Below are 23,113 nucleotides of genomic sequence, written 5' to 3' on the forward strand. Positions count from 1 at the left end.
CACACCAAGGAAAAATTACTTTTATTTTTATGTCAGAACATATAGTATGAATAGAAGCATTACTCAAGGCCTCAAATGAAAGCATTTTTTTTTCAGTATTGCGTACTGAGGTCTAAATATACATGCAGACAAACAAGTTCACTGCAACTCTTTTGGTGATAACTTAATAGAAAGAGCAATTAGTGCCATAGGGCTGCATGTACCCTTCCTTTGAAAATGGTGTGGGAAAAGGTTATACAGCGCAGTATATCTCTGGCAGATACACTTCTCTCAAAGCTGCAGTATTTTCCTGGCTGTATGGAATCTCTTAAATAGAAAAGAATTATATCTTGGGTGAAGAGAAAGTCTAAGCAAGTAGTGAAGCTGAAAAATTTCTGCAGCTGAGTACATGAACCTGATGTTCCTCTCCACCAGATTGAAGCCTGCACAGTGTATGCCTGCGTGAGGAGCAATGGGTCCCAGATCACCACTGTGGAAGATGAGCCAAAGCAGCTGTCAGCACCCATTATTCACATAACTGGCTCAAGGTACTGTGCTATAGGTGGCTTTCATGTATCAGGGACACTTGTAGCCAGAATGGGGACCAGAAAGTAAAGCTGTCTTCTCAAAATTGAGTTAGGTGCATGAAAGAATTCAGTATGCACTTTGAAAATGTTTTCTGTGGTTGTTATCTTTGGTCTTGGAGATTTTTCGCTGAAAGATCAATCAAAGAAGTCTCATCCTTGGTTGATTGTACATACCCATTTGGGTATCACTGTGCTGTGATAATAAATAAGGCATAAGTGGAAATAGTTAAGAGAAAAAGTGTAGTGGAATGAAAATTATCACATTCTGCTGTCAGTTAAGAAGAAGAAGATTAATGTTCAGGGAGCAATGCGATGCTGATAATGGAAACTTAGAATAATTCTTGGTAAAAAAAAAAGTCACCTATCACAGCAGTAAGAATTAGTAAGCTATCTGAAAAGGCATGCATATCTATGTCTCCTTGAACCACTGTTTGCAAACTGCCTATCCTCTATATCCACAGGAATGGGCAAACTTCTCAATTGGAAAGGGAGCATCAAATTTGCAGTCTTTAGAAGCAGCCAAATAGTAGCTTATACAATGATTATTTGGGAGTTAGTATCTTCCAAATACAAAGTAAAACTCAGCTTGCAAACCCATTTTTCAGAATTGCACCAACAGTAAAGCAGTTAACCTCCTGTGTTTGTGTTATTATTCTTGTGATTTTTGCCTTTTGGTGGAGTATACTCATTAGCAGTGTTTCTTTCATCAAAATAAAATAAGATCTTTTGAAAATAACTAGTATCTAACCTCTGAGCCTTCAGAAATGTCCAACAGAATGGAGTTGCTCCTCCAGTCTCTTAAGGACTTCTGCTTCCTGTTTGCTATTTCTATGTTTTGCTTGAATTGAGCATTTTTCTCTGTATAAGGGTGAAATTAAGCTTGCTATTTTTCTGTCACACATATAGATACAGTCAAAGCTTATTTGATGATAAGAACCCAATTCAGGATCTCATCTTTTGCCCTTGGCTTTAACTTATGTATGCCTTTGTCTGTATTGTCTGTACTTGTCTGTACTGCAAACACGTATGCATGTTTCTGCTATTATATATAGACTAAATATGTCATAACACATGAATGCAAAAGGATCAAAAATGCCTTCCTACTTTATAATCTGCTCAGCCAGAAACAGACTATGTTTCTACACTGCCTTTTCCTACATGTCATATTATCATCAGCTGTTCTTATATCCCAAAAGAATACTAACTACTGATCGATTGCCCGGACATGTCTGGCCGTGGCCTACATGTGCCCCGGGTAGTTCATTTATTTGCCACGGTGGATTTGCTAGAGTGGAATTTAATCAATAGCTAATTCATTAATTCTGGTCCTCGAGTATGTAGGGATTGTGCAGTATAAAAATGACTGGCTGGCTTCAGCTTTGATTGAAATATGACAAACACTGCAGCTGACAGCCTTGGCAGTTGCTGGGCTGAATATGAATTTTGTTTATTTATCCTACATAAAAGAAAAAGCTTGGGCAAAAAAAAACCCAGTTTGCATGGACAAGAGGACATTTTAATGCACATCTGTCATCAGAGAGCGAAAAAAGGCTTTTCTAGAGTAAAGGCTCATGGGATACCTGAGATATAAAAAAGCCTGTGCAGTTTATTGTCTTTAATTGGAATCATGACGTTTTTCCCCTCTTCTGAATCAGTTTGGGGGGCTGTATTATTGATGAGAATGCTGTAGGATAATGTCTTAGTAGCGTTCACAAATAATTGTTTTAAAATTTGCCTCAAGGTGCTACATGACAGAAATTATAATTTCACCTACCAACTCAGAAGTCTTCCTGATAGCAGCTCCATCCACACTGTTCTAATGAAGGTTATACCACCAGAGCCATTATAAATACCTTACTTTTCCACCCCTTAATAACTCAGCTTCAGGCTGAAACTTGGCACAAAAGGTCACAATCCTGATATAATTATTTTATAATGCCAAACTTCAAATAGAAAACAGTGTGGCACCCAATCTTGAAGTTCTAAGTCAGGTTCTGCTTTGCTGTGTTTCTTGCCTGCGTTTAGGGATTTTTGGGGGGAGAGGTTGCATTGACCATGTTTAGGTAGGAGCAAAATCCACTGATATCAGATACAGTTTTGGTTTGTTTTGTTTTTAATTAGGACCTCAGGATTTGACTCTGTAGACAAGTATTGTATTTTATTGCACAATTTAGAAAGTTCTCTGAGTACTGAATGCATGTGGATACTGACTGAAAGTTTGGGTAGTGGGTTTAATTCTCATGGAAAATAGTGTTGGAAAGTAGTTCATTCCACTTTTAAACACTCTTCTTCTTTCTCTTTTTCCTTGTTGCAGCAATTCTGTTGCAAGCCTAATTCAAAGGTTGATGGCTCAAAAACACCATGGCCTAATCTAGGCAATCTGGGGAAAATCCTTCACAGGATCATGAATAGAGGCCCCTTTAAGTATCTTGGGGGGAACCAGAAACCCTGGACAGAGATGGGAGAAAATGGGAGAAAATTTGGGCAAATTCTTTGGTTTGGTGTTCAGTATCATGGGACTTTACAAGGTTACTGTATCTACTGCTGTTTCTGGGTGAATGTGGAGGAGGAATTATTTCAAATGAACATGGTAGTTAAAAAGATTTTAAGAAAAAAATGGATAAAACATAGCAAGAAATTATTGGGATTATGGTATTTGCTCATGAGTTCTAAAGGAAATAAAATATGAAAGTGTCAAACAGCTGTGCCATGTTAAAAAGCCTTTAAATTGGTCTCCTCGCTGGACAAATGGAAGGTGAGAAAATGCAATGCAGATTTCAGCAGAGGAATATTGGGAACTAAAGGCCAGAGAGTCTGATTTTCCATATTGTGGAAATGTTAGTGAGTCAGAAAACACCTGATTGGTGTCCCTACTGTAGTCATGGGAAACACAAAGCACTGAAAGGTTTCTCCAGGAAGTTTGTAGCAACAGAAGTGATGTGATGCCATTTATCAGAGTGTCTGGACTGTGTCATACTGCCTTCTCTAATTGTGTCTGCCTGCACCCCCCATGCAGCAGGTACTTAACTCCTGTGCAACAGTGCTGCAGCAGTTGCTCAGTATGTGTGATCTCCTGATGAGGGAAATATTTTACCCACTAGTCATTCATAACAGCAGTGTTCCCTATCTTAAGACTGTCAGGTGAATCTTGTGGGGTTTTGTTTGTTTGTTTGTTTGTTTGTTTGTTTGTTTGTTATAATTCCAGCTCCCAAAAAGTAAAGTCATTAAATCTTTGATTTTTGAATTTAATTCCTGCATGTGATGAGACTAATGGAACATTCATTATCATTACTCTGAAGTGAAGCCTTGATATATCTTAAAATGTCACTGCTAAACCTTTACTACTGTATTGAGGGAAAAAAAAAAAAATCAGGAGTCCTTTTCTGCCTTATAGGCACTTGGAGCTTGTGATGAAGCAGGGAAACCCTGGAAGTTTATTTTCAAAGTCTTTTTTAACAAAATATATCTGAAGCATTATCAAAATTTAAAAATACTGTTATTTTTCATTGATTAAAAAAAATCTACCTGAAAATGTCAAAAATAATTGTCTTTACATTCTTGAGCCAAATGATTTTACTTTGCTCTCCTTCACAAAAGCAAACACACTTTCATGGATCAATTTGGAATTGTTCTTTATCTCCTGAAAGTGCTTTCATGGACTTGTAATCTGAAGCAGATTGTTTATGTGAAGCTGGCTAAGCTGCCTTGCCTGCATCAGTATTTTCACCTCAGTGACAGCACTGGGACTCTTCCAGCATAGGAACTTCCATAAATGGCAGACACTTGGAGTGTCCTCTGGACAGACAAGGATTATACCCCACCTCTGTGGTGTCGTACAACACCACATAGACAGATTTTTTGCCTATGCCTACAATTTTTGAGTCTTTTCTGCAGGTCAGGCTGTGGGCGCTTCCTGGGGTAGACACAACTCCAGTGGATCCCAGTGGGTAGAAGGGGAGGACAGGCAGGCTCTGTCCCCGTGTTCCTGCAGCTGTGTCGGGTGCACCACACGCGGCACAGCTGCCTGCGCACTAAAGCGCCCATCGTGTCCCATTAAATCTGCACCTGCTCAAGAAGATTTTCAGCTCAGCCTTCAGATGGGGCATGTCAAAAAGCCTCTGCAGTACCATGAAAACCCTGCTGTTCTTTTCTGAGCTGAGCTGTGCACTGCTCTTGCTGTGTTGCCATGATTTGCTGTGGGTGGCAAGCATCAGGAGGCTTAGGCATCACTGAAAGACCCATAAAATTGTGAAAGAGTCTGCTTGTCTATGAGCCTGTTCTGGAAGGTCATACTGAGCCTTACCTCGTTGGCACTGGTCAGTGAATTCACATTCCATACATTTCCTCGTTCAGGTGCAGTTTTTCTTTATATCAGGCTATGTTCACCCCAAGTGTGTATCTATCAAACAATAATAAAGTGATTTCTTTTTAAAGGAAGGAAATAAATACTGCGCTCTGCCGAAAAGGCAAAATGTTTAAAAAATTGTTTTAATTCTTGGGCCTTATTTTAAATTATATTTAAGAGAATAGGACTTGAAAAACTGCAAAAAACTGGCACAATACTCTGAAAATATACTCATGAGGGTCTGAATGAAACTTGCAGAAAGCAAATAATTCAAAAATATGACTGGGAATGCTTTATTTGCTCCTGTGATCTATTCTGTGCAAAGACCAGGAGAGAGTTGCAATGGCATCTGTAAAGGTTAAAGTACTGCCCTTCTTTTCCTTTTCTTTTTACTGTTTTTTCCTGAAATTTGTACAATGTATTTTCCTGCTTTTCTGTTTTTAAGTGTAACATTATTTAAATGTTATGAGTGCATTTCTGTATGTGTTCTCATGTATGTGGTAGAATAGGTAGACAATACAAAATATCAGTGGATGGAATATGGAATTAAATCTATGATTCAGGTGAAGACCTTGGAATGATAATGGCAATTCTACAAGCCACCTGTGAATTTATTCCCTCATAGGTGACATTAATTCCTGGTCTGCAAAGCCTTATTGCAGTGTGTATTCCTCTGTTTATACCTCAAGCAAGTGAAATAATAGTTCACTTATTTTCATTTTGTTAAGGTGTCAAAGTTTATCTCAGCAGCTGCTGTTTCACTGTAGCATCTTCACTTCAAATTAATGCTAATTTCTGATGTCACTGGCATTCTGACCCAAAGAGTCACAGTGAAAGGAATTTGTGTCTTATGGAAGACTCTGCAGTGATTATACAAGAAATTAAACGTTCATTTGAAATATCAGTGGAAAATTTGTATCTGTGTTTCAAATGTATCTTTTTTTTTAATTTATCATAGCCCTAAGTGAGTTTTTCAAGGAAATAGCTACACATTTTTAGTAGTGATAGGCATGCTGCAGCTGAGCATGATTTAATATCCCTTAAGATATTTTCTTCCTTAAACTGATAACAGTCTGATGTCAAAGCTGAAATCAGCTACAGGATTTTGTTTTACAGACAGTCTTTGGAGGCTGCTGCAGGGATACTTTTGCAGTCAGTCAGAAGTCTTGAGTCTTAGTCATGATCAACACTTCAATCTTCTACTTTTAATTTAATGTCAATGAAAATATTTAAGTACAGAAGGGAACTAGTGCTTACTGATGCTATAATGAGTTTCAATTCTATGCTGAAGAATACATCTCAAAGCAAAATCCTTTTTTTTTTTTTTTTTTTAAACAAGGGAAGGGCAAGATTAAGACAAACCTGTTCTAAGTGATGGCTGAGCACAATGTGAGTAAGCTGCACTGGCAAAGGCACAGAGGGAAAGGAGTTATGAAATGAAAAGAGTAAAATGCTAGAGAGTTTATTACACATAAGTTTCCAGAACTGGGAATGAGATGTCATTTAAACAGCAACATTTCAGGACTTTGATTGTGTGTGTAATTAGTTTTCATGGAGTATTATCATATATTGACACTTTTTAGGAACTTTTAGACCTTTGCTCTGTGGAATTTGCTATACAGAAGAACATTTTATAAACTTCAAAATGTTTCACTCCATGTGAACTAGGGTAAAGAGGAACTGCTATGTGCTAATCATTTAATATAAGTAGCTATAGGGGTATAAATACATCCAAAAGTTGAACAGAAGTTGATTTTTTTATTGCAGATCTCTTCAAATCAACTGGGCATCACCAGGACAGCCAAATGGCATTATCCTGGGATATGAACTCCTACGTAAAGCCTGGCAGAAGTGTACCTCATTGAAAACTCCAAGGAGCAGCAGAAGTAATAGAATGTGCATCTCATTAGAATGTAAAAAGGATGAAAATATCTGTGGAGAAGTGTGTTATCATCCAGAGTTGGAGGTACTTCTATATTCTTAAGTTATTTATATAATGAAAAATAATATTTTTAGGAAGAGGTGTCTACATCAAACCTCTAGTTATCAGAGAAAAGCAAGTGGAGGGTTCTGCTTCTTTTGATACATTAAAATCAAGGCTCTGATAGATATCTTGAAACTCTTTAAAATCAACTATGGATATTTGAGCTCATTACAAGGATACGTGTGCGTGAGTCAGCTGATGACAAGTGATTATGCTATTTTAAGTCTTTGTTTGTTGACCTTATTTTTCCTTTTGGTAAGCATTTATCAATATGTTCACTAACATTTTGGTTTGGTGCAGTGTTGAAGTGGATCTCCAAATTCTTTTCATTTATAACATACTGGTTAAGGGTAGAAATAGTTTTAACACACATAAATTAAATTTCCTGCACAGGAAGCTAAGCCAGAACCTGATTCAAAAACCCTTCAGATACGTTGCAGGTCTGGATAGGGACTTTTGTTCCCAACCACTACAAGGACCACTTTACTCCACAACATCAAACTGAAGTTTCTTCCCTTCAGAAAGCTTTGCTTCATGTGTATAATGCAGATGTTCATCCCAAGAATTCAGGCTGTATAGGTGTTCCCAAGTAAATCACACAAGCCATGGATAATGAAGTTTGATGAGTGTCACCTCTTGAGCCCACTGACACAGTCCCATTGTGACAAATTCCATGGTGGATACGTAGATCTCGGGATGTACTTTTGCATCCTCCTTGGGCCAGTTGGCACCAAATTAGGAGGAGCTGTTGACTCTTTCTACAGCTCTTCCAACAGAGAGGCCCTGCAGAGAGGCCTCAGCAAATTAAGAGAGATGGGCAACCACCAACCTTATGAAGTTTAACCAGGGAAAGTGCTGGATTCTGTACCTGGAACAGGACAACCCCTGTACACATGTGGTAGTTCATATGGCTCCTTTAGCATAAAGTCATTGCACTTGACCACGAAAAGGCCGCAGGGAATTTCTAGGTGTATGCAGGATTTGAAAAACACTAGCAAATCTATAAAATTTATCTCTGTGCGAGGAATCATTCCTCAAATCCTGCATGGTAAATGGTGGTTATTAACATGGTTTGCTGGATTATTTTCTTACTCCTCTTAAATTATTCCTTGGCTAAATGCTTAATGATCAGATTCTTCAGTAGACAAAATCTATTTAAATTCAGCTACAAGTGGATAACTGTTACATGACAATGATGAGCAAGTCTGAATGGAATCTATTGTGATTTGTCAGAGGCATTTCTAAATTATGGCTATTTTCAGGTTAATCTTCATATGAGTTCCTGTTTAGGAGTAGGATCAATAGCATAGCAGGAGTCTGTAATGGTTTTTATTGACAAATGAGGTAGAAAACTCTTAGTTTGAAAGTAGGATTTAATGTCATGAAATAGTGTCTCTATTTGTCAAAGACATCATCACATGTTGTGTGACTAAAGCAAACAATATGTATTCACAAGATTCCCTGTCAGACAAGACAGTAATTAAGGGAGTGAGTTATTTGAGGGGTTCAAATCAAAATATAAATTATTCCAGCCAACATGGCTTTAGTTTTGAATTCCCTTGAAAGCACTACTATATTAAATATAAGTATTTCTGAAATCTTGTGAGAAAATTATGGGCAGATCTTTTTTCTAAAAGATAAAATTATTTATTTCAGATTTTGGGCATGGTAGACTTTTACTACATCTTGGCATGTGCATGAATTAAAATTGTATTAAAGTAGTTTTAGAAGTTTTTATCTTCTTTTTTATTTTTTCAGTCTTCATACATTTATGGTAACTTTGAGCTTGGAGAGTGTTCATTTATTTTTATAGCTTCCTGGCTTTCTAATTTTTTCTAAGTAATTTTACATTATATTGTTCTAATGGTCTCTCTATATTCTCCAAGTCTGTGATTAGGAGTGGGTGCTATTTGTTAAGTAATGGATATATAATAAATTACTGGAAAGTCCACAGGAAACTGAAGTGCTCATGCATAAAATTCCATGGGGTAATTTTTGTGGGTGAGTTTATTACAATTCCCTTCCCAGTGCTTTGTCTGGTTTGCTACACATATGTATGCTAGCCACCCAAAATGTCTGTAAGAGACAACTATAGAGCTCTTAGTGCCTTTTGTGCTTTTTAAACTCGAGTCAATGACAGGGAGAACATAAGACAGTGGCAGCCTCTCTCACATTTTTATAGAATTCACAGTCAGGCTCTGTGCTGGTGTTTGTGGTCCTTGGATTTGACAGTCTGCTGGACAGAAGTGAAAGGCAGCACTGACCAGTGTGCACTTGTTCCAAAAGCCTTTTATCCCAGTGCCAGCTGCACTTCATAGAAGCACAGAATGGTTTAGGTTGGAAGGGACTTTAAAGAACATTTCATTCCAACCCCCTGCCATGGGCAGGCCCACCTTCCACTAGACCAGGTTGCTCAAAGTCCCATCCAACCTGAACTATTTGCCATATATTGATTGTACTGTCAAATGTGAAGAGCTGCTACTGAAAATTAAATGGTGAGCAGCTTTAGTAATATTCAGAATCCAGAATAATAAACAAGTTTTTTGATGATAGACTGGTCAGCAAAAGCAGATAGTTGTATATAAATAGACAAATAGGTTGTGGAGTTCTCACTTTTGCTTTGAGTCACTTATTGCACCTTGTTTACAAGACAAAATCTGGATCTAATTTCCCTCTTACAATTTTCTTGAATTAATGAGTATAAAGTGATGGAAAACCAGGCCTTTTATATAAAATTATTTCAAGATGTCTATGGTTATTTATTAATCTCTCTTTACGGATTTATGGATTACATTTGGCATCATCAGCTTGCTATTGTAAGGCACTACAGAAAAAGAGGCATTTGTTGTGATTCAGCTACATAAGAGATCACCAACATTTAATCCACTCCAGTAAAAGAAATACCAGGGTGTATTGTCAGTGTGCAGCAGAGTGGGATGCAGGGGCTCTTCATCCAACACTGGCTGAGCTGGGTCCAGCCAAGAGATGCAGCTCTGTGAGAAAGGCAGTGGGAAGCAGCCTGGCTGGCACTGCTGTGTGTGTTCTGCCCTTGGGATCCAGGCTGGAGCCTCTGCTCAAGACTGTGCTCTGCAAATAAACCAACTCACTCCGAGCCATCTGGGGAATCTCTGAAAGGGCAAGTGGCCTTTTCACTACAAGGGACATGTGTACATGTACATTCATGGGCACAGGCACTGATACTAAGCCCAGTGAAGACCAAACATCTCATCACATCCTAAATAATCTTTGCATCAGATCCCTACTTCTTTTTTATAGTTGTTATCCAGTTTTCTGCTTCAATGTTAGGATTCTTCCTTATTTTAACTAAAGCTAACACATTGTTCCTAGTATCCTTACCCTGATGTTTAATCAGACTTGCATGGATTTATTCCTTGAACACAGAAAGAATTTAGAAATATTTGTGTGTGTGTGTGTGTATTTTTGCAGAACTGAAAATACACTCTGATGTTGAATTTTGTCTGCTGCCAGGAGGATTCCTATGTCCTGTGGACCTTTTACAGTGACAAACTGCTGCTTGAGTATTCCCAAATTGCCAATATTGTCAGTCTTTCTCTAGCTGTTTTCAGTAAGATGTGATCCAGAATTCTACCCTTATGTGAAGTCTCATGACCATGGGGTTTGCAGAGATACTTCAATGAACAAGGGAGTGTGCCTGAGTTTGACCCATCAGGTAGCATAATCTCAGTATCAATAGGAAAAGCATTTCTGTATTACCCATGCAGGTACCAAACTCTGCATCTGTTTTTACTGACTTCCTGAGGTGAACTCTGAAAATAAGGAGAGAGGTACAGTAAAAATGTAATTAAAGGAGTGGCATAAAGGCAAATGATTTCTGTTTACTTATCATTGTGAGTCTGAACACCAGTGGTTAAAAGGGACCCGACTGAAGGTGTTAATACAGCTTTAGCACTTTTTATTTTCAGGTGCAACAAGCTGTATAAATCTGCAGTTAATGAACTAATCAAATAAAACTGACATTAGTAGGAAGTACAGGCTTACACCTTGACTATTGTAATTAATGTGATATTTATTAAAAACACCAGTAGGACTCTTTTTTAAGGACAGGAGGAGTGAAACAGTGGCTTGATAGCCAGGTTCAAAAGCTGTCAGCAGTGAAACGTTACACATCTTGATAGTGGTGAAGGGTATCCCATCAATATTTATGCAAAATTTACTATTAATGTTAGCAATATTGTGCAAATTCTTTTCAAGTTCTTTCAGGCATAGAGAACCTTTAAAAATATTACACTTCTTGTTGTAACACACCTGAAAGACAGGAAATGAAATTCATTTTAGGAAGCTAATACATAGTGATTTTTAAGAGAATAACTATAATTTCTGCTCATGGATTTTAGATCTAAGTCTGTATCAATTACCAAAAGAGAACAACAGTTTGAGAAAAGAAATGTATGGGTGAGTATACTTAGCTAAAAAGGGTGTCTGTATAGATTCAGAGGTAATTTAAGTAAAAAAGAATGAGCCTTGCTAATTTAAAATATTCCCTCTCACATGAGAACATGATGGGTCAATCATTACTCTGGTGTTTGCTCCACAGGCAGAAATTTTTAATGAACTCCTGTAGCTAATAGGAATTCCTGGGAGTGTTTTGTGAATTGCTATTTCACAAAGTGGCCCTGGCAGCAAGCGTTTGACAAGAAGGATAAACATGGCTGCCTAGCACATCTGTTTATTTGAGTAAATCAGTCTTAGCTCAACTGGCATGTGTCCATAAGGCCAGATAATATCCTTCAGCAAAATCTTCAGCAAGCAGAGGAATCAGAGATGACACAAATGTAATTAAAAGAGAGTTACTTAGATAAGTTTGGAGTATTTTTAAAAATTGTTACAATACTGTGTAATCCTGCCTGCCAGATTTGATATCTAGTACTCTGTGCTAGTGTCATGGCTGACTGGGCCTTTCTCAGGCATCATAATAATCCTTCCTTTGTGCCCATCCCTTCCCAGTCCCTGTGCTCCTGCATCACGGTCCCTCTCTGTGCTTGAGTGGGAAGAGAATGACAGGATTGATTTGTGAGTTACTTTGTGAAGTTACGGATATTTTTAAGGGCTCCCGTGACAGCTAAGGATGAACATCTTGTATAATCTCCATGGATAGTAAAAATCTGGTTACAAGGAGTATGTTGAGCATTCAACTCTCTTTACAAGGGTGAGATCTCCAACCTGTCTAAAATGCTGGCAGCACTGTATTTGTTCACTCCAGGGCTTCTGCTTCCATGTACAGGATAACACCACCCAGTTGGGGCTGTCATGTTTAGATATAAGAGGGTGAGCTCATAATAACCTTTTGCCACTGTAACTTTCAATCCATCTGCTTTTCTTCTTTTTCTATGATGCAATTTTAGTATTACTCAAATGGTTTTGGGATTTTTTATGGATTCACAATGCAGAATCCTTGGGCTGCCTATTGATGCAGATAGAAACTATCTCTAGAAGACTGCCAAAGAAGTGTTCTTTAACAATTTACAGCTGACTGCAGAGGATGCTATGAAACTACATAATAAAAGCACCAACTTCTGGTTGGTAATGCCTGATGAAAATCTGAATGTGTTCTAGAACTGACTGGGCCCCTCTTTGGAAACTCCCCATAGGTTGTTGAGAAATACTGAGGATCTTATGTATTTTTAACAAGAGAAAGTAGCTGCTTAAACTTCTGTAACACATCTGGATGTACAGCTGGGGATTTTGTGCAGGAATTGAGGAGGAAAAGGGGAGACACCAATAATAATTATAATGCAACCTTACAAACAGTGTTTCAACTGAATGCTATAGAGTTAGTACTAAAATGACCCTCCCATATTGGTATGAAATATGCAGAGCAGCCCTTTCTACAGAGGATTCAAAAGACAAGAGACATTTCTTAAAACTGGAAGCATCTCATGGAAAGTAAAATGTCTGCTGAAGCATTTGAACCTGGATAAAGCCAAAGATGTGCACCGTTCTTTATCTGAAAGGTGGAAAGACTGTGTTCAGGTGAAATTTGAGTGGTGGCCATCAGTAAAAAGAATGAAAAAGGGGATGACAAATTAAATCCATGAAAAGAAGAGGTGGTATTGGGCCGGAGATACCAGACAATCCCAAGGGGTACAAATTGGGACCAAGAATGCCCAAGGAACATATGTTTGGCCTCCTTTCATGCAGGCAGGTACAGAATTTCTGACTGCTATCTCAAGCTCAGGTTGCAGTAAAATGGACAAGACAGAGGGCATTTTTACAAATGTTGAGAACTGTTGCTAAAGGTAACCTATTCTGAACAGAGTAGCCCAATAGGCCTTGGGTTTGAATTTTTAAGAATGCTTTAAAGCCACTTGGAAATACAGAGTGACCAGATAAACTTTTAGATTTCCTTGGAGCCAATTGTAAATTAAGAAAAACTCATCCTGGAGTGCATGCCAGTCACTGCAAAATATCCAAAAGCTAGGAAGCAGAGAAGAGTTGTAAAGCAGAGTTTTATTTGACATCTTATCTAATGATCTGGAAGAAAGAACAGTAGGTTAATGAAATTCATGGATTGGGTTATATTACCAGTAACAAAGTGAACAGCAAAATAATATAATAGTGCCTTCTGAGATCCAAAATTCCTGAAAATGATGAAATCAGCTACATTGGTAGTCTAAAATAGATGCTGAAGGAGAAAGTACATTGGAAAAGCAGAAAACAGTGTCACAATCCAAAGCATATAGTTATGAAATCTAAAAATATAATGAGGAAACAGGGACCTCCTCATGCTTATTGTGGGTTACCTATTGTTTATGATGTTAATTGTGGGTTACCTATTGTTTATATATTGTAAATTGTAACTAATACTCCCAAGAGTCATGGAATCATGGCCATTCAAAAGTGAACAAAACCTAACCTAATACTCCCAAGAATCATGGAATAATGGCCATTCAAAAGTGAACAAAGCAATGCATCATCTTTCTGAAGTCAAATGGAGTTTACAACATCAGAAAACAAATATTTTTAATATATTTTTATTAGCATTATAATTATAATACAAAAGAGATGCCCTGAGCTTATTAATATATATTTTAAAAGGTTTTTCTCAAGTTAAAGTACCTAGGTGAACAAAAGATCCTTCAGAGGAACATTTTCTTTCTTGCTTGCTAAGCTAACCCTGATTTAGGACATGGTAAAAGTCAGTAGTGGAAGAGGTCCATTTAAAAACAAAACCAAAGGAGGAACTCTGCTATAACATCTCTGCTCTCCTGCCAACTGCATTTCATGTCTAGCTGGAAGAAGCTGATATAGGTTGCACTGGCTGTAGGTTCCAAGTTTGCCATTTTGATGGTTATTCTACTGACTGTGCTGTAGATTTGCTGGGTATTCAGTGTGCCACTCCACTGACACAAGACTAAATGTACAAATAAATATTTGATTGTTCAAGCATATAATTTTCTCGAGAGCACCTAGAAAGAAGTCCACAGTTAAAAGGCTTGTTCAAAATTCTTTTCCATATAAATTTTATTCTAAAAAAAATCCTTATATAAATACTATTCTCTTGAGATCACATTGTCTGAAGAACTTTGGTCATAATTAAGTGTTTGTGTGCTATGGGAAGATAATTCCACTTGTTTTTATGTGAAAGAAAACCCAAAAGCTCATGTTGGTCAATACTGTTTTTCAGTTGTAAGGGTTTCATCATAAATGAAAAAAAACCAACCAAACAAACAAGAAGTGGAAAGAAAAAAAAAAAAAGGTCAGGTGATGGTAGACTAAATCCACTAAATCCACATTGCAATCTACTCCACACTGAGAGACTCAAACAGCCTGCAAGGCATATGAAGATGATTCACATTAATGGACTATTTTATTAAGGTGCAGTATGGTTGAAGGCCACGGAATAGCAGCATCCTGTCAGATACACAGTAGTTTATTGAAGTCTGATAATGCTGGAGGGCACAGAATTTTAGCCAAGTTGCATTTTATTTGACTGCAGTCCTATTAGTGTCTGCACTAGGATACATGTTTTCATATACATTGTCTTGCCAGACAACACATTATGTTCTGTTTAACAGATACTGCTGTCTTACGGATCTTCTCTTTTTTTTTAATTCTTCTTCCTTTTTTTTTTTTTTTTTTTTTTTTTGCTACTTCTAGGTATGTTGTAATGGAATTCTGCACGACAATAAACCTGGCTTCCAATGCTGTGAGGACAAGTACATTCCATTTATTCTTAATTCACCAGGGGTTTGCTGTGGTGGGCAGATACATGCTGTGCAACCGAAACATCAGTGTTGTGGTGGTTATTACACCAGAATTTTAGTAGGTAAGAGACAACTCCTTTCCACTGCTTGAATGAAAAAAACCAACAAAGTTGATGTATTTGTTACATCAAGGAGAATGAGAACAATAAATGTGAGATTTATCAAGATATATAGATGTCTTCGAGACTTGTGCTCAGCGCAAAGAAAATTGCACTCTACCTTCTAAACATGGTATACTCTGTTTATACAAGAAAGGCTTAACTGATGAAACCTGATGATTGGGTCATCTCCTGGAGAACTAATTTATGCCAAACTATACTTAATTGCAGTAAGTGCTGCATAATGGGGAGAGCAGTTCTGCTTAATAAGAACACCGTCAGGCAATTTAGTTGTGAAGTTTTGTTCTCTGCTTGACTTGACCCCACATGATTTTCCATAGCCATTTCTGTTGTGGACCAACTGTTAGCCTTCGGTGTTGATATTCTGGATGACATCACTTATACTTTTTCTACATTGTCTAGTCTTTGTTTCTACTAATGTTACTGATCAAAGTATACCTCCCACATGCATTAACTTTGATGGTAATTTATCCTTTTTCTTATTCTCTGAGAGGATTGGGAAGTTTGCCAAAACTGGGCTTCTGTGTTACTGTCCAGAGTTTGGTTTTCCAGTTTGTTGGTGGGTCACTGTTGACAGGAAAGGGAGGAAAAAGGGGAGGAGAGATCCCTTTCATGGGGCCAGTGTTCAGAGTGTATAACTCTTTGTAGGAAATTGTCAGGTCAGGAGCTAAAATGCTTCCATTACTCACGAGCTGGCACACATTCTGTAGGCTCAGATATGCTTGACATTTTGCCAACATGTTTAGCACATCCCAAGTTCTGATCTTTTGAAAAGTAATTAATATATCACAATATTAGAAGGCCTTCCATGATGTCATCAGAAAAATGCTATCACATGGAAGAACCAGAGAAGTGTATTTGGCTGACCTCATTAATCTCAGTGTATTGAAATGGAGAGATTATACTGTGACCTCTGTCCCCATCCAGTGGTCTGTGTTAACTAGCTTAATGTTGTTTACATCAAGAAAGAACAGCACAGTGGAACAAAATGTCTTATGTCTGAAAGTAATTCTTGTTCAGTCAGCAGTCCACAAGCATGAAACAGTGAATGTTTGAATATGATTTTAAACAATTTTTTTCCTAAGTATACTTGCTGCATTATTTTTCTATATTCTAAAGGGCATCAACATGAACACTGTTGGTCACTTTTTTCTTTTTTTATTTTTATAAATATGCTAATAACCTCAAGCTAAATGTTAATGTGGGTCATTCTTTGATAAGGATAACAATTAACTGGTAAGACTGCATAGTAGTTTTCAGAGGGAGAACATTTTCAAGCCTAGCTTGGAATGGAACCCATTTTGAGAGGTTAATGAGAAGGTTACTGATCCTTTGTGTCTTATGTCTAATAGTTCCTTAAAAAAATAGTTTTAATTCCAATAGATGTAAGCTACAGTCTGTGTTTTAATATTTTCTCTGTTTAGCAACTAAATTAGCTTCCGAGAAATGCAGGAAAATATTAGGAAGTACCTAGATGGATTGTATCTATTATATTCTAAAAATTTGTTCTCATCTTTTTTTTTTTTTTGGCTATTATTGACTTTATGTGATAAAGTTATTTATACATAAAACTCTAAGCATACATATTTCCCAGATGTTGTTTGGCCAGCTCAATAGCTTGGGATGTGCTGAAGCATACTGGGCTAGAGGCATGAAGATTACAAATTAGGAAGGCAGAATCTCAGTTTCTGAAAAACTAGTGCAAACATCCATCCCAGAACTAAGGTGAGAGGCAGAACAAATAATGCTACTACCACCCACACACCTCTTTGGCAAGGAAAACACTATCATCTAAGAACACTAAATCATGTTCTCCCTCATCTGTTACAATCTCAGCACATGTTTATTTCTGACAAAAGCTGCATTGAGTTTGGAGCTCTCTAATTCCCAACCTTTCATAAGAAAATAATTTGAGATGTTTATTTAAATGAGAAGGATGAGTTTTAAAAATCCAAACACATTTATTTGATTCAGTATTTTGATTCAGGAATCAAAATACTTTAATCAACTCTACTACACATCTTCAATAGTAAAACAAAACCACACCTCCTTCCAAATGACATTTGAGCCACAGAAAACATTGCAACACAGAAAACTAATAAAAAAATATTGGAACATTGGATCAGCTCAAGTGCAGACACTAGTGAATGACAATTATTACCATTTATCAACATTTTTGTATCCTTTTTAACAGTATGTACTTTGTTCATAGCCCACAGCTTATTCCACCCCACCCCACCATTACAGTGTCATTCTCATTGGGAGTCTTATCCTAAGATCTTTTCTTGCAAAAGCTGATGATTTTGCTTAAGTAACAGCCAAGTCCACCAATTGTGATGGTGGTATTTAATTTTTAAAGTGAGTTTAATCCTTATATTCTCTGTGAGATGAAGTCCTGAGTGACACTCAAACATGAAAAATGCTTTCAGCATTGTGAATTGATTCATCAAGACAAGTTTGGAATCATTTTGAAGGAGACAAGAAAATTTTTGCAAATAAAAAGTAGCCAGATAGTTCTATTAAAAACAGCAAGAATGTGCTCTCTACTGTGCAGCTGCAAGTGCAAAAAGCCTTTAGCTCTAGAATTGTCATATGCACAGACATTATTTTCATTGCTCTTCTCAGCTTTGTCTCTGTCATGCTTGTCTTTTGATACCTTACAGCGTCTTGACCCGAATTAATTAATGCACATTTCTTTAATCATTATTATGAATTAATGTTATACTTTTATAGCATTCTAAAGCACCGAGTGATTCTGTGCTTTCACATGGAAAGTTCTCTACATGAAACTATGTGAATCCAGATTTGTTGCCATCTAATGAAAGCCTCTCAGGAATTTCAAGGGCTATAAATGGATAAAATCTTTAATTGTATTCTTATATTGACAGGGGAAGTATGCTGCCCTAATGAAGAGGAAAACAGAGTTTCAGTTGGAATTGGTGATTCCTGCTGCCAGGGAATGCCTTACTCCACATCAGGCAATCAAATCTGCTGTGGTGGAACCCTGCATGACAGTTTCAATCAGCAGTGCTGTGGTGGAAGGGTCATAAGCATGGACTCAGTCTGTTGTGGTGATGAAAAGGAAGGGACTGCATACAGACCTCTCACAGGTAAGTGATAAGTCCTCAAGAAAAAAAAAGATCTTAATCTTTCAAAATCTTTTGTGACACCAGCCATTCAGAAGTGACACACTCAGGTTTAAAATGTGTGTGCCAATTTGTTAAAATGTTGTTGCACTTTCGTCACCTATTTTGCTATACTACAAAATGCTGAGCTTGCAGTACCCTTCTTTGCCTTTGTGGAAAAGCTGCAGGGGTTGAAGAAACCACACAATTCAAAAGGAGTGAATGATCTTTGTGCAACAGGACTGGTTCCCTCTGTGAGGTGGGGACTACTTCGTGCCACCGTGCATCCCAGTGCAGGGATTTTCCACTTGCTCTGGAAATGTGGGGTTAGTCACCTGAAAACTGAAGATTGCAATGGTGTCTGCTTGGTGGTCTATGTCACTCTCTTGTGTTCATCCCTCACATGGGGCTAAACCTGCTTTACTTTAAAATTAACAAAAAATTAATCCCCAGCACTACTCACTGGCTCACCTGGTGTATCCCATTAATTTCTTGGAAATTCTAGGAAATTACTTCATCATTCAGAAATACAATCCAAATCCTACTTCCTTAACAAACACTTGGTGACTATCTGAGGACAGACATTGGAGGTATTCTTAGAAAATCTATTCAGATACTTTCATGTGTCTTTTCTTTCCACAGTTATTAGACAAATTATATCCCAGCAGCCTTAGGCTTTCTCAGCCTGACAAAAAGACTTCAGAAACTATGGTGGTGTTAAAAGGGAGCCTGATTTAAAAATAAAGAAATAATGAAGGTTTAGTACCCAGCTATGGTTGGTGTACAAAGCTGGGTGATAGTGTGAGCCAGTTCGAGCCTCTTGTTTATTTATACAGCTAAGAATCTTAATATATAACTAAGAATCTGGATCTGGTTGAACTCTTCCTTTCCCCAAAAAATAAACTCTGTCTCCAGTTAATTTTTTGTATTCCCTAGATCCTTCAGTGGCTCTGGTATTAGGAGCACCCTTGTGGAGTGCTGACTGTCAGGATGAGCTAGTCAGCTGAGTATTACCATGGTTTCTGTGGTTTCCATGCTATCCTTCCCTTCCACTGGTGACTCATGGTGTGAGCTGTGAGCAGCACTTCTTGCATGATTTTAGACCCCTCATTGTGATCCCTAATTGTGCTTGATCTACAGCATCCATGCTCTCAATACCAGCTTTGAGCAAGGCCCTCTTGCGTAGCCGCCCATTGTGCGGCTGCCACAAGACGGGGCTGGCTCATAAAACATCTCTTTATGTACTTTATTACTTAAACTCTTTTATTTGCCTGCAGGAGCCCTTTAACAAAATCACATTGAATTGACTTTCTCACACCAAATCAAATCTCTCTGGTCCCAGTTCAGTTGTCTTTGTCAATATGTATTTTATAAATGGAGTGAATTAACAGATGCTGTTGGAACAGAACTGCTGGGGTAGCGTTTATGTTTTTACTGCTCTCTCTGGGCAGATGAGTTGTGTAGGAGTGTAATACAGGTATCTTGGGATGAAAGTTATGTTCTTCATTTCAGTATATATGTATTCTTAACAGGTTTTTTTTTCCTTAAATGTATATATTTTAAAAACCTTTATATATCTCTTTTTAAAATGTGTTTAGCCTATAGCGCTCAATCATTTACACTAATTTTTCCCAAGAATGGGTCGGGATGACATTTTTTTGGGTATTGAAAAAGAAAACAGTGGCTTTTTTCATTGCTCATGGGTTTTCTGTGAGGACTTTACGCTGTGAGCCAGCACAGAGCTGAACACAAATACAGGTTTGAAAGAGCTGAAAGAGATCGTACTCTTTTGCATTAAACATAGAATAGATTTTGTGGTTTCTTATAATATCATATAGATCATGCTCAATTGGTTTGTGCTTAATTTCTTGGAGTAATTCAGCCTTGTTAAATACATCACGAAAATGCACAATCCAGGCACAAAAATCTACCTGCTTCCTATCCTAATTATTGTAATTATTCTAATGGAAAAAATGTTCTTACACAAAAACATAATTTACTTATCATTGGCAAATGGATAAGTAGAATTTTGAAAGAATATGGTAATTGGAAGGCTGATCTCATTGTCTGGAAGGAGAAGAGGTAACAGGGGTGGTTTTATGCAAAAGCTGAATTGCTTCTGAAGCACTGTTTTGCACTTGGCAATGAATGCCATAGCTAAAAATGTAGTGACAATTTAAAGCTTTTGTTTGAGAGCTTTAAGTCCTTCCAAAAAAAACATATGAGAAAAACTTGATTGCTAGAAATGCAAGCCTTGTACACAATCTCATTTTGTTGCATGACCAGTTAAAAATCAGTGTCTTTTTGTTGAATCTAGATCCAGGTTTGCACTGAATGTTGGTTTAAGAGCTTGAATCATATAATGTTTTTTTGTCATTACATACCTTTTTTAGAGAGTCTACCTTGCAAAAACAGATTTTCATCTATCCCACATTACTTTTTTTTCTCTTTATTTATTAATTTCTCTTTTCTTAGTTTTCCTTTTTCGCCTCTCGTTGGCCTTATTTAGTGGGGTGACCATAGAGACATCTACTGGCAAAGGCTGGCAGTGGTGAACATGCACGTCCTGAGCCCCACTGCTGCAGTGTGATTATCCCAAGTTCTCTATTTGTGGCTATAAAGGATAATGTCAGCTAAAACCACTCTTGGATTTTCTCTCTCTTTCCTTTTTTTCCTTTTTTTCTTTTTTTTTTTTTTTAATTTTTTTTTTTCTTTTAATGCCACTATACTGAGATCCCAGACTCATGCAAGACGATGCTTTGTACTGTTTTGGTACCTGATCTGTAATAGTTGCAATACCTGCATGTAAGCCAAGGATTTTTGGAGTAGTTTGCAATGTACACTGGCTCTGTATTTTGTTGATCCTCTATTCTGGCTCCAAAGGCTAAGCCTTTTAATACTCATTTTTTCCCTTTTGAAAGCATTGGTTTTGCAGATTTACTAAATTAGTAATTCATCACTCAGCTAGCATTATAAATTTTTTCAGTTGCTGGGGATGAACATGAAATAATTGTTGACAGAAATCAGTGTTAGCAGGAAGTGTCTTTTCCAGCCCATGGATTTTCTTTTTGCTATAATGCATTACGTGCCTATGAAACATAAATATATAAAATATGACACACACATTCCAGCTGAGTTACAAACAAATAGCTTAAATTTTTATGTTTTGCTGTATACAGCAAGGATTTATAGGAATTTCTGGATCCTTAGGCAATTGAATAAAGCAATTTTTAGAAGGCAAATCAATCCATCAATATTACATGGTCCTATTTTGTTTTTCTTGGAGCATATTTAAAATTGTACATTTGAGGTGTCAAGGTTCAGGAGTCAAGCACTACATGTGATAAATTAAGGAAAGGTCAGAGGCTATGCAATGCAGTTTCAGAAGATTGTCTACCTCTGCCTTTGCAGCTCATTCATGCTGAAGTGATGCACTCTGGGAATTACTACCAAACTCTGCTCTGCAACATCTGCTCTCCCTAAGTGAGTTAGTGCACGTCAGACATCTTTATGTCAGAATATTGCAGTGATGGATGCAGTCTTCAGAAAATGCTGCATAAAAATCTGGTGTGCCGTTCTGGCCATTAAGTGAAATTACTATTTAAATTAATGGCGCTGTCACAGTTTATCTGTGCAAAGAATGAACGCTGATTAGGGTATTAAGTAATTAGCAATTTATCACACTGGAACAAGGTTGATAATAATTAAAGAAGTAATGGTTTACCAAAGAAACTAGAAAGGGAGTCACTTCTTGTTATGTGAGTGAAATCTTGGCTGAAAAATTTAATTCAGTTAAACAAAGATGAGGTTCAGAGTGAAAGAATATAGCTTTGTTTGTTTCAATAGAAAAACAGTTCATTATCAAAATTTTAGTTTGCCTGTCAGAAGTCCCTTGGGGCTGTCTGAGTTGCTTATTAGTATTGAGTTGAGTCATTTTCTGCATTAATTCTCTCTTAAAAATTGATAGAGTCCTAGGACAATTTGGAAAAAGGGTGTGAACAAGAGGAAATATTATACCTCTTGAAGAGCTGGTGATCACAGTTTGCTGTGAATAGAACCAGCCCCCCAAAAAGGTAAAGTATACAAGTAACATCACTATTTTTAGCCATTCCAGTGATTGGAATAAAATTTTCTGAATACTTTAGCAGGATCACACCTTTAAAGATTAATTTTCATAATGTATGACTTCTAAGATGGATTTGCTGCAATAAATAGCAGTGAAAAAAGTGGCCACTCTTGCACGTGTTTTAAATGCCAACATATGACAGAAATTACGTCAAACACAAACTACTTTGTAGATGTAACAGCATATCACAGTCCTGTTCTTTGTGTGATATCTTCCTAGTTCAACTAGAAATAACATTTATTTCATTGCCAGTTATAGAGGAGTTTGTAGTGTTTGGTTCTGAGTTAAAACTTACCCCTTTCTTTAGACAGTATTGGGTATTTCATGTGAATATGTGGAAAATTACAGTGGTTATGATGAGCTTTCATTTTAAAAATGAAATTATTAAAACCATAAAAAAAAGACAGTGGAATTTTGGCAGCTTATCAATTCCACTGTAGAAATGCAAATTATATATAGATATCAACTTCTTGAATGATAATTCTTTGTATTAGATGACTGAAGCTTCACTGTGGGTATTTTCCAAGTGACCCATTCCATTCTAGGTACCTAATATGAACCATTTCTTTAAAATACAAAAGATGTGATAAATTTTGGAATGC

General features: G+C 37.2%; 1 protein-coding gene across 1 annotated transcript in view; it reads left to right on the forward strand.

Moving 5' to 3' along the window:
* Positions 1-23,113, forward strand: part of USH2A (usherin) — a 373,252-nt gene that overhangs the window by 263,380 nt on the left and 86,759 nt on the right. Inside the window, exons 46-49 of the mRNA XM_031504249.2 lie at positions 415-527; positions 6,679-6,877; positions 15,035-15,203; positions 18,149-18,370. Of these exons, the coding sequence (XP_031360109.2) occupies positions 415-527; positions 6,679-6,877; positions 15,035-15,203; positions 18,149-18,370 (703 nt within the window). The remainder of the gene's footprint in view (positions 1-414; positions 528-6,678; positions 6,878-15,034; positions 15,204-18,148; positions 18,371-23,113) is intronic.

This window comes from Lonchura striata, chromosome 3, assembly GCF_046129695.1.
Source record: "Lonchura striata isolate bLonStr1 chromosome 3, bLonStr1.mat, whole genome shotgun sequence".
Classification (NCBI taxonomy): Eukaryota; Metazoa; Chordata; class Aves; order Passeriformes; family Estrildidae; genus Lonchura; species Lonchura striata.